Here is a 16,752-nt window from a genome sequence, read left to right on the forward strand (position 1 = left end):
CCTTTCAAATTTTTATCTAAATTCTAGTTAGTTACCATATCATATATTGTTTTCAGGAGTAGAATTTAGTGATTTATCACTTAGCATACAACACCCAAGGCTCATTGCAAGTGCCCTCCTTACTACCCATCACCCATTTAGCCCATCCCCCATCCACCTTCCTCCATCAACCCTCAGTTTGTTCTCTATCCTAAAGAGTCTCTTATGATTTGTTTCCCTCTCTCTCTCTCTCTCCTTCTTTCCATATGTTTATCTGTTTTGCTTCTTAAATTCCACAAATGAGTGAGGTCATATGGTATTTTAGACACTTCTTTTTATTACACAAGTAATTGATGGTAATGGATAAAGGAAAAAATATGCCCTCTCCGTATTTCATTGCATCTTAGTTGCATATCCCTCCCCCACCCCCGCCCTGAATAGACACACAAGAAATATATAAATGCTTTATAAGGGGTTATATTATACTTCTATTGTTGTACAGCTTGTATTTTTAAAAATGTTTATTTTGAGAGAGAGAGAGAGAGAGAGAGAGAGCGCGCACCTACACAAGCAGGGAGGGGGCAGAGAAAGAGAGAATCCCAAGCAGGTTCCGCACTGTCAGCGAGAAGCCCAATGCCGTCAAATGCCATTTTTGCCATTGATTGTTTGAAAAGATGTTTTTATTTTAACTAATTATTTTAATTTTGAAAGGTAAGCTCCACATCCAAGGTGGGGCTTGAACTCAGGATCCTAGATCAAGAGTCACAGGCTCCACCCCCTGAACTACCCAGGAGCCCCTGGATGTTTTTAAGTGATGTTGCTTTAAAAGTATTTATTTAGGAGTAGGTCATTCAGTTAAAACTTGGTCATGGGAATGATCTTGTGAGCTAGGTAATTTTGGAAAACTGGGAAATTCTCACGAAAAACGCTTTTAAACGCACACTGCATTTCAAAGAAGAGAAATCACGGGTGCATAATTAGCGCTGGTCCCAAAGTTCTACATCTTTGCTCTCTTAAAGACAGGGCACCTCGTCGCTCACACCCTGGTTACAGCGGTACCCACACACCAGGATCCGGACGGCCACAGTGTCGATGCAGCGGGGAATAATAGTAGCGATGCACCGGATGTGCGCGTGGAAGTGGCAGAAATCAACTCACGAGCGATTGGTTCTCCCAAGTGGACGCAGTCCTCTTTCAAGCCTCCTTTCGTCTGCCACTGGCCGCGTGGTTTGTCTATTTGAACAGTCCCCGCCCCCTAGAGAAGCCGGGTCCCAGGCCTCACTTCTCCTTCATTTCTATTGGTCTGCCTTCCAGTCCATCTTCTCCTTGCGCCTGGCGATTGGTCCTCAGCGCTAGGAGTCCGCCCTCCCTCCCGCCCGGCTTAGAGGACAGCGGGGAAGGCGGGTGGTGGGGCCGGGGGCCTGAAGCGGCGGTACCCGCACAGGTGGCGGCAGCCGAGGCCTTGGCCGAAGCCGCGCGGTGAGTCTGGGGCCTGGCACCGACCCCTCTAAGGTGGAGGAATCTCCAGACCCAGGGTCAGCCTGGTCCGTTGGGGGGGAGGGGGGGTGCCGGGAAGTCGTCCGTCTGGTCCGTGAGGTCCCTACGGACTTGGGCGCCGTCTGAGCCCTTGACCCCCACCCGGCGAGGCAGCACCCACCTCCTTCCGGACCCCCAGGAGACCCCCGGACCCCTCAGCCTGCCGTGTGTCCCTGGCGCGGCGAAGGGCGGCCCATCAGCTCCGGTACCGCCGGGCGCCTTTGGGTCTCCATGCCCCGCAGTCACCCCATCTTCCGAGCCACCTACAGGTTGTCCTCAGAGAGGAGCAACGTCCGTGTGTGCCCCTTGCACTGCACCCTGGGGACCTCTCAAGGACCCAGTCCCCAGAACTGAGCTGGGTTCCATCCTGGGGTTTCATCCTCTCTGCCCTCCCCACCCCCATCTCCAGTTTCAGCCACCCCAACTTTAACTTCTGCCAGCCGTCACCAAGACTCTTAGGATGTTGGACTTACAAGTATTTTAGTTGAATTCTGCCTGGAGCAGATGGGCCTGTGGGCCTTAGACCCTGTGAAGATACTCTGGTTTCTTCCTGAGAATGAGAATTCCTTGCCAGCCTCCCTCCCCCTCATCGCAGAGGCGGGACACACACCCCTTCCCAGTTTTCTCATCAGGGATCCTTGGGTTTCCTCTCCCCTGAAGGATGACATTTCCTTCTGCAGCCTTTTTTTGGCATTGAAGTACTTAAAAGCCTTACAAAACGAATTATTCCCTAATTTTTTTTTTCTCTGCATCTCACAGATAATTTCAAAAATAAGAATTTTGGAAAAATTGGTGTTCTAATATAATGTGGACATACCTCCGACCGGTATATGTGTTCCTCCCGCAGCAGTCTGGGCTGAGCCCTGTTATGGCCACTTTATGGTGGTTGCCTGATTATTTGTATTTTCCTCTAGATTGTAAGCTCAACTGAGAGGAGGGACAGTATATAATTGAGGAACGAATGAGTGATCTCAGGAATGAATCAGTCTCTTTTAGCTCACATTCCAAGTTCTGGTACTTAAGAGAACTGCACTGTCCAATATCATAACCACCAGCCACAGGTGGCTTAGAGCATCTGAAATGTGACTAGTTGAAGTTGAGGTTGCCCTGAGTGGAAAATGCACAGTACAAAAAGAGAACGGAAAGTATATCGGTAATTTTTATGTTGGTAACATGTTGAAATGATATTTTGCATCTGTTAGATTTAAGGAATGTATTAATTTCATCTGTTTCTTTTTGCGTCTTTTTGATATGGTTGCCAGGAGATTTAAAATTACATTTATGGGGGCAACCGGGTGGCTCGGTTGGAGAAGCATCTGACTCTTGATTTTGGCGCTGGTCATGGTAATAACAGCTAATGGTCATTAAGAACGCACTGTGTGCCTGGCACTGAAGCACTTTTTAACATTTATTAACTCACTTAATCCGTAATTTAATACATAATTTTGGACTGGATTCGAACCCAGGCTCTGGCTTCAAAGCCCACAGTTTAACCCTGTCTGCTACACTGCCTCTTTTTTTTTTTTTTTTTTTAAGTCTATTTATTTATTCTGAGGCAGGGAGAGAATCCCAAGCAGGCTCCACACTGTCAGCACAGAGCCTGATGTGGGGCTTGAACCCGCGAGATCAAGACCCAAAGCTGAAATCACGAATCGGACGCTTAACCGACAGAGCCACCTAGGCGCCCCCCACCCCTGCCTCTTTTAAACACCAGTCATTGTGGAATGAATCAAGACTTTCTCTACATTCCTCAGTGGGGTCTCCCAACCTTTTTAGGATCCCCCTCCCCCCGCCCCCTGACAACGGGCAGAGAGGAGATCCGTGTTGAGGAACGGGCACCATAAATATATTCATGACACCATAGTTTGTTATGCAAAATATTGAGGGAAGTTTCTCTCCAACGAACCTCAGGTCAAGATGCTGGGAACCGGACCTGCCACCGCCACCACAGCCACCACCACGTCCAGCAACGTGAGCGTCCTGCAGCAGTTTGCCAGCGGCCTGAAGAGCCGGAATGAGGAGACCAGGGCCAAAGCTGCCAAGGAGCTCCAGCACTATGTCACCATGGAGCTTCGAGAGGTCAGGGCTTCTGGGCTTTGTCGTGGAGTGTTGGGCCTGAATGCACCGGCACTGGTTTCGATTCCTTCCGACGGCTGAGTGAGGATTTGGAAAACAAAGGCACCCAATTTTTCCTGTCTGTAGGGTGCGCTGGTTCCTTTGTAGTGGCACATTTCTGTGGCATTTCCTATGCTGTGCTTCCTTCCTCCTTTCCTTTCCTTTCCTTTCCTTTCCTTTCCGTTCCGTTCCGTTCCGTTTTCCCACCATATTCCAGACCTTCAGTTCTTTCTATCTGATAACCGTGGTCGGGCTGGGTTTGAGGAGCTGGTAGCCTGGGGCTTTCTAGAGAGAGAGCATGCTTGATGTCTGGACGGTGTCTCTTGCTCATCCTTGTAACCCCAGGATGTCGCCTGCCATGGGGTAGATACTCAACAGGCATTTGGTCCACATACAAATGAGCTGTGGGTCCATCTCAACAGTTCATAGCTATAAACGTGGGCAGTAGTTCTGTCCTCTTTGGCGTGAGCCAGATCTGCTGGCCACCTCTCAGTCCTGACCTTTGGGAGCCTCCCCCCCCCCCCCCAAGTCCCCAGCATCAGGGAGACATTAGAAGTTGTTCTGAGTACATCTTCCTCCGCAGATGAGTCAAGAGGAGTCTACTCGCTTCTATGATCAGCTGAACCATCACATTTTTGAACTGGTTTCCAGCTCGGATGCCAATGAAAGGAAAGGTGGCATCTTGGCCATAGGTAAGGGCAGGGCCTCTGGTGACGGGGACAACTGGGAATGAAGGGCGGTCACCTCTGTGTCCACTGCACCTGCGTCCGCTGCTTACTAGATGCTGAGTTCCTACCCGTTTCACGAAATTTTGAGGAGCCCTGTGGCTTTCAGTGTACTTATTCAGGTGTTAATCTTAGCAACGGTCCTGGGATGGTGGCACAGCTGATGTCTTCAGATACAGAGTCTCAGAACCATTACGCAACTTTCGTAATGCCTGAGCCGGTGCCTGAGCCGAGACTGCAAGCCAGCTTTCTTCCCCCCACCCCGTGTGGCTCGTTGCAGGCTCTGGTTTCCCTGTCGGGCAGTTCGGCATAGCAGGGCTCACAAATGGAAAGGCGAAGTTGGGGTACAGTGATACAAAGCATGTCATTTTCACATCCCAGGGACCGGTCTGGTGCATTATTATTCATTCTCCGTTTTACTCCTTTTCTTCTTGGGAAAACAAATTACGTGTCCTAAAACAAGGTTGTTTTGCTTTATGTAAGTAGTTCTGACGCAGATGTCAAACCTGCTGCTTAAAATGAAAATATTGTCTGCATCCTTCCCACCTGGAAGTTGCGCTTGGTACTCAAAGCAGAAGGAAGGGGTCACGCGCCAGCCTTCCTGTCAGGGCCGCGCGCTCTCCGGGACCGGACGTGCCCATCCTCACCTTTTGTCCTCCTGTCTTTCCCAGCCAGCCTCATAGGAGTGGAAGGCGGGAATGCCACCCGTATCGGCAGATTTGCTAACTATCTTCGGAACCTCCTCCCCTCTAATGACCCAGTTGTCATGGAGATGGCATCCAAGGCCATTGGCCGCCTTGCCATGGCAGGCGACACTTTTACAGCTGAGTATGTGGAGTTCGAGGTGAAGCGAGCCTTGGAGTGGCTGGGCGCTGACCGCAACGAGGGCCGGAGACACGCAGCCGTGAGTGCCCGCGGGGAGGGATGCAGCTGGCCGGGGAGCAAGGGGGCCCTGTCGGGGTCCTCCGCACCACGTGTTCGGGTCCCTGAAAGGCAGGCGGTGAGGGGACGCTCCAGGCAGAGGCGCTGTGCTTCTTAAAGAAGAGGGGCCTTCGGTTCTGTCCTGAATCCCTTTCTCTTTTTGCCCCAAGCTGCGTACCCAAAGAGGAAACTTGAAAGTTCTCTTCTGTTGCCCAATAGGCACAGCCCTGAGTGCGGTGCTGTCTGGACCTCTGATTTCCTAGACTCAAAACTGCCTCCTGAGCAGAAGGTTCCCCCCTTGGCCACAGGCAGACGAGATCACAAGCCAAAAGGCTCCTAAAGCCCCAGACAGCTGTCCTATCTGTGTGGTCCTGTCAGTGTCTCTGTCAAGGTCTCTCTGCTGTCCTATGGGAACACAGAAATACTAGGAGGAGGAGAGGAGCGGGGGCAGTGGGAGTGGTGGTCTGCCTCCTTTCAGGCCTTTCTTGTTTATTTTCTAGGCGTTTGTTGATTGGTGGGCACCTGGCCCAAACTCCCTCTTTCCCCATTGGCTCTTCTGCAGTTGGGGGAGTGGGAGCCTCTCATCCTCTCGTGGTGCACCCCCACTGCTTTTTTGAGGCTCAGCCCTGAAAAAAGCCTGGTTTGAGGGACCAGGCTTCCAGGCCGCGAGATGAGGGAGAGTCTGTCCTTGAGAATCTGGGAATGAACGTGGTGGGGATCAGAGCATCATTTGGATCCTTTCCTGTCGGCTCTGTCTTCAGGAGCCAGTACCACAAGGAGGGACCCTGGTACTGGGGGAGGGACAGCCATGTGGACCCTGCTTCAAGGCGGCTTTGTCCTTCCTAACTCTGAAACTCGGGCCAGCCTCTGACCTTCAGTTTCTTCCACTGTCAGATGGACATATAGCAAAATTAAATATTGAACGGGATTATTAACTCATTTAATAAACGTTTATCAAGGGGCGCCTGGGTGGCTCATTTGGTTAAGCGTCCCACTCTTGATTTCAGCTCAGGTCGTGATCTCACAGCGCCTGAGCTCAAGCCCCGCATTGGGCTCCGCGCTGGCAGTGCGGAGCCTGCTTGGGATTCTCTCTCTTTCCCACCCCGCTTGTGCTTTTCTCTCTTTCTCAAAGTAAATAAACATTTAAAAAATAAATAAATGTTTATCAAATACCACTGTGCTCCAGGGATGGTTTTAGGCTGTCATTGGGACAGAATGCAAAGCGTGAACACGTCTCCCTTCCAGAGCTCATGTTCTAACATTATGAGAATCCTGTGTTTGTAAACACCCTAGGATAATGAACACTGAGATTTTCGATCAATTTTTCTTTTATTCCTATGTCCCCAGAGGTTCCCAGCTAGAAGAGAGGACGAGTCTGCTCCTTTCCTGATGTATATACACACAGGCTCCAGGATGGCAAGAAGCCACATCCTGATGGGACGAAACTCTCTGATACAGACGAGGGTTCTCTGTGTGCTTTTCTCCCCCAGGTTCTGGTTCTCCGTGAGCTGGCTATCAGCGTCCCCACCTTCTTCTTCCAGCAAGTGCAGCCCTTCTTTGACAACATTTTTGTGGCCGTGTGGGACCCCAAACAGGCCATCCGGGAGGGAGCTGTGGCCGCCCTTCGTGCCTGTTTGATTCTTACCACCCAGCGTGAGCCAAAGGAGATGCAGAAGCCTCAGTGGTACAGGGTGAGGAGATGGTTCCGTTGCATTCGCCTGCAAAGCACATTTTTTAAAAATGTTTATTTATTTTTGAGAGCACGAGTAGGGGAGGGGCAGAGAGAGAGGGAGACACAGAATCGGAAGCAGGCCCTAGGCTCCGAGCTGTCAGTGTAGAGCCCGACGCGGGGCTCAAACCCACGAGCCGGGAGATCGTGACCTGAGCCGCAGTCAGATGCTTTACCGACTGAGCCACCCAGGCGCCCCACAGCACGTTTATATACAGCCCCACCTGGCCTAAGGGCCACAACAGGGCCCTCGCCACAGAGCAGATGTCACTTTTGTGTTGGTCTCAAGTGGTTTCTGAAGCTCAGTATGAGTCAGCACTTATCTCATTGGATTTCATTAATGCAAAGATCTGTTGGTGGCCACACCATTATTGTACGTGCCACTGAGGATGAATGAAAACGTGATACAGTAAAACTGTGACTTTACTGCCGTCTCATCACCAGTTTTAAGAGCTCTCCTCTCAGAGGTGTGAAAATATAGAAAAATGGGTGTCTGAGAAGCAGCGACACACAATGATGCTAATTTAAGAAGTGCCAGGGCTCGTGACATTAGACGAGAGAGACCTGGCACTTCTTCACTAAGAGCTGGTACTACAAAGAGATTCCTAAACGTGGCATTGGAGACCTGGGCTCTAGGGTTGGCTTTGCTATGTGACGTTGGACAAGTCATTTAATTTCCTTGAGCCTCTGGTTTTTCTCTGTTAAATGGGGATGGTTGTGGCCTCTGCCTCATGGTACGGTGCACGTTGAAGCTAAATTAAACGAGAGAGCTTGGTGAATCCCTATCGTTGATGTTGCTGGCACAAGCCACTGAGCAGGCATGGTAACACCTCAGGGTCCCCCATGCAGAAGGGGCGGGCTGGTGGTCTTTCTCCCTTTGGACATTGGGTAATTAACACGTCCCGTGTCTCTAATAGCACACGTTTGAAGAAGCAGAGAAAGGGTTTGATGAAACGTTGGCCAAGGAGAAGGGCATGAATCGGGATGATCGCATCCATGGAGCCTTGCTGATCCTCAACGAGTTGGTCCGAATCAGCAGCATGGAGGGAGAGGTGAGGAAGCATGTCAGAAGGGAGTCTGGCTTCCCACATGCCGTTCTGTGAACAAGACAAGGCGAGATCCTTGTCCTTACAGAGGATGTTTTATAAGGGAACCAGGAAATAAGCAAGTCTATGAGGTCACTTCAGAAGGCACCAAGTCCTGTGAAATAACGGGTTGGAGGGTAGCAGTGGGAGGGGACTTCCTCTCTGGGGTGGTGCTGTTTCAACTGAGACCCACATGATGTGGAGGAGCGAGCTTTGTGCTGTGTGGGGGTGTTCCAGGAAGAGGCTTTGAGGTGGGAGAGAGTTTGGCAAATTCAGGGAACAGAAAAAAGGGAAATGTGGTTGGGGCACGGAGAGCAAGGGAGGTTGGGGGAAGGGTCAAATTCTTAGGCCTCAGGGTCGCGGTCAACACTGGCTCTTATTCTCATAAACGTTGGAGATGCGTGCCCAGGGGAGCGGGGTGAGGGCCTCCATTTTTAATAATCATTGGCTACTGCTGCGGGGAAAGCTTGTGCAGTGGCGGGAATGAAAGCAGGAGACTCGGTAGGGGGTTGTGTTTAAAAGTGCAAGGACTTTTGTCAGGGAAACAACTTACGGTGGGGGCGGGGGATGTGGAGGGAGCAGGGAGAGGCTGGCTAGCCGTCAGCAGCCATGAGACAGCAAAGGAAAGTGACGGGAGCGTGCTAGGCTACCGCGCAGAGCCACCACGGGGGGCTTCCGGCCACCATCGCCGCCCCCCCCCCCCGCCGGGAGCCCTGCCTCAGCATCCCTCCTGCATCCTGCGTTGGCTAGAGGCAGCCCGTGGCAAATGTGGCCGTGGCACAAACATGGTGATGTTTTCAGAGTCGTGGCCGGGGCCGTTGTCAACTGCACTCCTTGTAGTTGATCCTGTTCTCCTGGCTACCGTGGGAGGCTTCTGGAGTAGTCTGGGCAAGTGATGGTGGTGGCTTCCCTAGGGTTGGCAGTGCGGACACTGAGAAGTGGATTCAGTGTCAATCCACTGACACTGGATTCGGGATACATTTGGGAGTAGAGCCCCATCCACGGGTCTTCCTACGGGGAGCAAGTTGGTGTGGAATTTTGCCCCAGGGCTTCTTGCTTTAATAGACCGGATGATCATTTGGTGATGGCTGTGCTGTAGATGCGGGCGGCCTGGGCTACACTGTATGGACAGCTCGGGAGTCCGGCTCGGAATCCCCATTCATGTGTACACTGTGTGACTTGGGTACGTTATTTTACTTCCTTTAGCCTCATTTTCCTTGCTGTTAACGGGGATCTCCACCTCACTGGGCTCCTGGGAGGTTTCCAAGTACACTTGACCCTTGAACAACACAGGTTTGAGCTGCATGGGTCCACTTCTAGGCGGATTGTTTTCGGTACACATACTGGAAAACTTTTTGGGAGGTTTGTGACCGTTTGAAAAAACTCACAGATAGGAACCTCATAGCCTAGAAATTAAGAAGCTGAGTATGTCACGAAGGCGTAACATAGATGTAGATCCTAGTCTTATTATTGACCATCGTAAAATATACACAAATCTCTTGTTAGAGTTAAACGTTACCTAAACTTACGCACATGAGCACTCACAGACTATACCTGGTGCCATTTGCAGTCGAGAGAAATGTGAACAAACACGAAGGCACAATATTAAATCCTAACTGCATAAAATTAACTGTAGTACAACCGTACCGACTGTAGTAATTTCGCAGCCACCTCTGTTGCTGCTGCAATGAGCTCAAGTGTTGGGAATGTCTGGTTAAAACACCGTGCGAGGCTGATCATCTCCGTGTGCCCAGTTCACCCCTCCAGTAAGTCGCGTGTCGCAAAAGCGATCTGTCGATCTGTCTCCGTCCTCGTGTGTTTTTCGTCGTGTTCGGTGCGATACTGTAAATAAACCTTGAATAATTCTGCGGAACCCCTGTGAAGTGCTACTGGCGAAGTTCTCCCAAGAAGCAAAGTCATGATATTGTAAGAAAACTTTGCCTTGCTTGAGACGTACCGCAGCTTGCGGTCCGCAGCTGTGACCGCCCACCGTTTCAGGATAAATGAATCCAGCATTTAATCCACCGTTGCAAAAAAAGAAAAGGAAGCTGAAGCGTGAAGCTGTTGCCACAGCTGTGCCTACAGGCGCAAGTCTCTTGCACTTTTTGAGAAATAGCTTTTACATTTATTTATTTTTGATGGAGAGAGACAGAGCACAAGTGAGGGAGGGGCAGAGAGAGAGGGAGACACAGAGTCCAAAGCAGGCTCCAGACTCCGAGCTGTCAGCACAGAGCCCGACGCGGGGCTCGAACCCACAGACCGCGAGATCATGACCTGAGCCGAAGTCGGACGCTTAACCGACTGAGCCACCCAGGTGCCCCTTGAGAAGTATCTTTTGATCGCATATGGTAAATGTAGCTTTTACGTGGGTGCAGGATTGCCTTAAGGAAGGCATACTTAAGGACTCTAATGTGATTTGAGAAAAAGCAAAGTCATTATATGACAACGTAGAGCAAAAGGAAGGTGAATGACCTAGCACCGGAGAATCGGATGCCAGCAAAAGATGGTTTGATGAGTTTGGAAACAGGTTTGACTTAAAAAAAAAAAAAAAAAGTCAAGATAACAGGAGAAGTAGCTTCTGCTGACCAAGAGGCAGTAGATGAGTTCCCAGAGGCCGTAAAAGAAAATCACTGAGGAGAAAGGGTATCTGCCTGAACGTGTTTTTATTGCAGACGAAAGTGCCCTACTCTGGGGAAAAAAAATGCCACAGAGGACATTTATTAGGAAGAGAAGCGAGCACCAGGATTTGAGGCAGGAAGGGGCAGGGTAATCCTGCCATTGTGCAATACGGTCCAGTTTACAATCAGGACGGCCCTTATCTATAAAGCCACTAGCCCTCGAGCTTTGAAGGGAAGAGGTATAAACACCAGCTGCCAGTCTTCTGTTTGTAAAACAAGAAGGTCTGGACACAAGAGCCCTTTTTCTGGATTGGTTCCCTTGATGCTTTGTCTCTGAAGTCAAGAAGGACCTTGCCGGTAAAGCGTCGCCTTGTACAGTTCTTGCCATATGAGACAATGCCCCTGGCCACCCAGAACCCCATGAGTTCAATACTAGAGGCATCGAAGGGGTTGACTGCCCCCAAACACAACATCCCTATTTCAGCTTCTGGATCAGGGTCATGACCTCTAAGGCTCGTTACACATGGTACTTTATGAAAAGGATTGTCAACACTTTGAAGAGAACCCTGATAGAAAGTCTAGAAGGATTCCGTCGCTGAAAATCCATTTTGGTTGTAGAAGCCACAAATGCCATCAAGCCTGGACCAGTAAATTCCTGCTGGAGAGAACTGTGGCCAGATGTTGCGTATGACTTCACAGGACTTAGGACAAAGCCGATCAAGGAAACCATGAAAGAGAGTGAAAGAACGTGGAGGTGGCCCAAAAGATGGGCGCTGAAAGGTGATACAGATCTTGGAGAAATTCAAGAGCTAACAGACACCACACCAGAGGAATTAACAGAAGACGGCTTGAGGGAGACGAGCATTTCCGAACCAGTGCCGGACGATGAAGAAGACCTCGAGGAAGCGGTGCCAGGAAACCGATTGACACTGGACAGTCCGGCAGAAGGGTTCGAGGTACTCAAGACTGCTTGTGACTTCTTTTATGACCTGGATCTTTTTCTGATACGGGTACTGAAACTGAAGGAGACAGTGGAAGAAAGATTAGTACCGTATAAAAACATTGTTAGAGAAGGCGCCTGGGTGGCTCAGTCGGTTGAGCATCCGACTCTTGATTTCAGCTCAGGTCATCACAGTTCGTGAGATCGAGCCTCACGTCAGGCTCTGTGCTGTCAGCATAGAGCTTGGGATTCTCTCTCTCCTCTCTCTGCCCCTCCCCTGCCCTTCTCAAAATAAACATTAAAAAAAAAAAAAAAACCATTGTTAGAGAAACGGAAAAGCAGTCAGACAAATTACAACGTATTTCTGTAAAGTTACACAGAGCGCTGCGCCGTGTCTCCAGCCTCCCCTTCCCGCTCTGCCACCCCTGAGGCCTCAAGCCGACCCCTCCTCTGCTTTAGCCTACTCACCAGGGGACTAACCAGGATAAGGACCCTTATGATGAGCCACTCCCATTTAGTGAACGGTAAATCATCATCGTGCCATACAGTTGATGAACTCTGTGGGTCTTCGTGTGACAGTCTATTGACCGTATGGCAAGAACGGTAAGAGATGTTTTTGTATCCTGATCACCTGACCATTCATCGTGTCAGACATCGTGTGCAAGACTCGTGTGGCAGTGGACCGCCGATTCCCGTGTGGGCGTTAGGTGAGTGAGATTTACTGTGAAGTTAATAGCATGTTGGTTTTCTTCCTGTTTTATAACTTTGCTTTCAAAGAATTACGTCACCATACGGTAGAGTTCGTGTCTCTCTCTCTGGTAATTGGAGAAAGTGTGTATCAACCTATCACAGGTACGTGGTTTTTAAAAAAAATGTATCAGCGTTTCCAGCACTGTAATATGAATATGACTGTAATACCGTGCGCCATAAAAACTTGGTAATGACTCATTCGTCAGAGCATAGGCGAGGCTACCATGAAGCAACCGTATTGATTACACTAAGCTACCGTGATGCAGTCTTACTGCTGCTGCCTCATTATTAGTGCCTGAATCATTATACCTATAAGTAAACACGAATTTCTTTCTCACATCTTTTCATTTTTGCTATCCGGTGTTAGTAATGCATGTAACGTCCACATTGTTCTGCTTCATGGGAGATAATGTTCACGTGGGTGCTGACAGATGATTCATCTCATAAACAGACAACATAAACTTATAGTATAGAGAAATACAGGACGGGGCTGTAAATAGATTTTTCTCTTCCTCGTGATTCTCTTAATAACATTTTTTTGTCTCTAGCTTTCTTCGTGGTAAGAATACAGTGTGCAATCCATACACAAAGTATGTGCTGATTAACTGTTCTTATTATCGGTAAGATTTCCAGTTAACAGAAGGCTACTAGCAGTTAAGTTTGGGGGGAGTCCAAAGCTACACATGGATTTTTGACCTCACAGGGTGTCTGTGCCCCTAACCTCTACGTTGTTCAAGGGTGGGCCGTCTACGCGAAGTGCCTAACACATCATCTGATAGAGTAGCCATTCCATGAATGTTAGCCCTCAGAGGTTTCCCGTCTAACTATAACATGGGGCTTCCCATGGATGAGCACATACAGCCCGAGGATCTTTGTTTTCTCCTAGGAAAACAGAACAGTGTCACCTAAATAGATTAAATGCATAGTACTTGGGCGGCGCCTGGGTGGCCCAGTCGGTTGAGCGTCCGACTTCGGCTCACTCAGGTCATGGTCTCGTGGTTCGTGAGTTCGAGCCCCACAGAGTCGGGCTCTGTGCTGACAGCTCGGAGCCCGGAACCTGCTTCGGGTTCTCTGTCTCCCTCTCTCTCTGCCCTCCCCTGCTTGCACTCTCTCTCTCAAAAATAAATATTTAAAAAAAAAATAGTACTTGTGATGGTACTTTATAAATCCTAAAGAATTATCCAAATGTAAGGTATCATAATTTTGTCATTGTTCATTCATTGAACAAGTTTGAGTTGAGCACCCACTGTGGGCCAGCTACACCAAGTCCTCAGAGCTAGAATAATGCAGCAGTGGACAAAACATTATATTCTAGCAGGGAGAGACAAGACACAAATAAGTGAAAATATATACGATTGACCTTTGAACATGTGGGGTTAAGGCATCAAGCCCCCCCCCCAACGCACACACAGTTGAAAATCCCCATATAACTTTTGACTCCCCCCAAACTTAGCTACCAATAGCATACTGTTGACCAGAAGCCTTACCGATAACAAACAATTAACACATATTTTGTATGTTATACATATAATATATGGTATTCTTACAATAAAGTAAGCTAGAGGAAAGAAAATGGCGTTAAGGAAATCATAGGAAAAAGAGAAAATACATTTATAACCCTGCACTGTCTTTATGGGGAAAAAAAATCCGCATATAAGTGGACCAGTGCAGTTCACACTCCTGTGATGTTTGAGCACAATTGTGAAGGACGTAAGACAGCAAGCCATACAAATACATATCTGGGGGGAGCAGTCTAGACAGCTGGCTCTGCAGGTGTGAAGGCCTCATGGCGGCAGCACACTGCCTTTGGCTGGGAGCGAGATCACCACTGCGACCGAGCCGTGTGACAGGAGGGAGGTGGCGGGAGATGGGGTCAGAGGAATACCTGGGATGAGGTAAGGGGCACATCGTGTAGGGTCTCGGGAGCCACCGTACGGACCGTGTGTGAAATGGGAAGCTGTTAGCTGCTAGCTGAAACGCACGTTTCAGAAGGATCGCTGTGGCTACATGTTGAGCGGGATTATCCGCGAGGCAAGGGTGATGCCAGGAGGTCTTATTTGGGAAGGAAGTGCGGCAGCCTTAGCAGAGGACTTTGGCGGCTTGCACCCTAGCGGGAACCGTGCAGGCACAAGGAGGGGCTGGATTCTTGAATTTGAGATTTGGGGGTCAATGAGGGAGAGAGGAGTCCAGGTTTTTGTCCTGAGTGACCGGAAGGTTAGGGTGGCGTTTGCTGAGTCAGGAGGACTGAGGTGGAAGGAGCAGTGCGTTTTGGGGTAGAAGGTCAGGAGTTTGCTTTTGAACGTGTTTCAGACACCTGTTGGGCTTCTGAGCAGAGAACTGAGTTGTTCTGGGGGGATCTGGGTGGAGACCCAGATTTGGGGAGCCGTCAGCACATAGCTGTGATTTCAGGTTCCCCAGCAGCATACCAGCGTCGGAGAAGGGGGGTGCTGGGGACCTGAGGTCAGGAGGTGAGGAGCAAGCAGGGGAGACCAGCGGCGTGAGGAGGAGAGGAGACCCAGGAAAGCTCGGGATCCAAGAAGCCAAGGGAAGAGAGTTTTCGAAGAGGAGGGACTGTTAAGTTGGACCAAATGCTGTAGCCGAGGCAAATAGGGTGAAGGCTGAGAATCGAGCATCCGATTTAGCAGACTGAGAGTCCTTGGTGACCTTGACAAGGAGAGTGGAGAAAATGTCTGAGAAGCGAAAATACCTGTGTCGAGAAAAGTGTGCAAGTTGAGAAATTGTTTCCTGTCCTTCTCAGTTTGGACTGTCTTTAAGCAGCCCTTTGGCTGGGAAATAGGTGTGAATTCTCAGCCAGTCCATTTAGTCCGTGCTGCCCATGGAATTCTTCAGATTCTGAGAAAATAGCTTGCCTTAGTTGTTTCTACCTGGGTTTCCGGCGACAAGGAGAGTAGCATGTCCTCAACGGGACCCTGGCGTGGGGCCGCCCAGCACCCTGTCACCCTGTCACCCTCGCCAGAGGGTGACCTCATTGCTGTGACCTTAGGTCTGCAACTCAGCTTTCCCAAACCAGGGGAGGGGTCCTTGGCGGCCAGCCCCCTGCCGCTTCTTCGTTGTTCAGTAGGTGGTGCTCTTCTGCCTAAGTTAGAACAAAACCAGGCCCCCTGCAAGGTTCTGGGGGAATCCAGCTCCTAAAGATGAAGAGTGGGCTCCCTCCACTTGGCAAATAGTTCCCCTGCAGGGTTGGGCAGAGGAGTTGCTCTGTAGACCCCACAGGGGCTTGGCAGGTGGCACTTGTGAGTAAAGGTGAGCTCCCTCCCCACGTGCAGCGCCTGAGAGAAGAAATGGAAGAAATCACGCAGCAGCAGCTGGTCCATGACAAGTACTGCAAAGACCTCATGGGCTTCGGGACGAAACCTCGCCACATCACCCCCTTCACCAGCTTCCAGGCTGGCCAGCCCCCGCAGTCCAACGCCTTGGTGGGACTGCTGGGGTACAGCTCTCACCAAGGCCTCATGGGTTTCGGGGCTTCCCCCAGCCCAGCGAAGTCCACGCTGGTGGAGAGCCGGTGTTGCAGAGACCTGATGGAGGAGAAATTCGATCAGGTAGGTGGCGAGAGGCCTGCCCCCTCCTCTCCCAAGCCCCGTGCTCCCTTTCCGTGGCCAACCCTGTGTTCTCCTGTCTCAGGTGTGCCAGTGGGTGCTGAAATGCAGGAATAGCAAGAACTCGCTGATCCAAATGACAATCCTTAATTTGTTGCCCCGCTTGGCTGCATTTCGACCTTCTGCCTTCACAGGTGAGGATGTCCGTGGACACGTCATATCATTACCTGTTTAAGGGAACTCACACGGAAGTGATTCCAGAAAGTTACGTCTGCCTCTCGTTGGAAGCAACAACTAAGGGGCTAGTCTCTGGTTTCTCTGCCTCTCGTCTGATTTCAGTGGGGCCCGGCGTAGGGTTTCCACAAGTGTCTGAGGCAGCCGACACGGGAAGGACCAGAGTGTGTAGGCAGAGAGGCAGTCCTGGAGCCAAGCGACTTCGTGCGTGTGGAAGCCAACAAGTTCATGACGGACGTCACAGGGACCGAAGGAAGGGCAGTTTGGGTTGAGCTCCTCTGCAGCAGCCCCTCTGTGGGGCGGGGAGGATGCGGTGACCGCCCTGCTTCTGCCCCTGGCGTGGTCACCCACTGCCTCACCGCTCACGGGGAGGAAGGACTGGAAGTTTCAGAGGCAGGTTTCGGGGATGATGGCCTGGGGGCTCCTGTATTCCTGCCCTGTTTTCACTGGGCAGCAAGAATCCCCGGCTCCCGGAGCTGCCCCCGCCCAGATGCTGGCTTCTCCCTTGGGCCTTCGTGGGCTACTCCGGCCGGAAGTGCTCTTCCCCCTTCCTCGATAGC

General features: G+C 50.4%; 1 protein-coding gene across 2 annotated transcripts in view; it reads left to right on the forward strand.

Annotated features, from left to right (window-relative positions):
• The first annotated feature begins 1,347 nt into the window (after window positions 1–1,347).
• The window catches only part of MTOR (mechanistic target of rapamycin kinase), a 131,595-nt gene continuing 116,190 nt past the window's right edge, over window positions 1,348–16,752 (forward strand). Inside the window, exons 1-8 of one of the 2 annotated variants that reach the window (XM_078452436.1) lie at window positions 1,348–1,456; window positions 3,417–3,594; window positions 4,214–4,322; window positions 5,027–5,259; window positions 6,767–6,967; window positions 7,923–8,057; window positions 15,686–15,961; window positions 16,044–16,152. In XM_078452436.1, the coding sequence (XP_078308562.1) occupies window positions 3,433–3,594; window positions 4,214–4,322; window positions 5,027–5,259; window positions 6,767–6,967; window positions 7,923–8,057; window positions 15,686–15,961; window positions 16,044–16,152 (1,225 nt within the window). In that variant the 5' untranslated portion in view covers window positions 1,348–1,456; window positions 3,417–3,432. Of the gene's footprint in view, window positions 1,459–3,416; window positions 3,595–4,213; window positions 4,323–5,026; window positions 5,260–6,766; window positions 6,968–7,922; window positions 8,058–15,685; window positions 15,962–16,043; window positions 16,153–16,752 lie in introns of both variants that reach the window. The other variant, XM_060621606.2, reaches the window with a different exon arrangement.

This window comes from Panthera onca, chromosome C1 (assembly GCF_046562875.1).
Source record: "Panthera onca isolate mPanOnc1 chromosome C1, mPanOnc1 haplotype 2, whole genome shotgun sequence".
NCBI lineage: Eukaryota > Metazoa > Chordata > Mammalia > Carnivora > Felidae > Panthera > Panthera onca.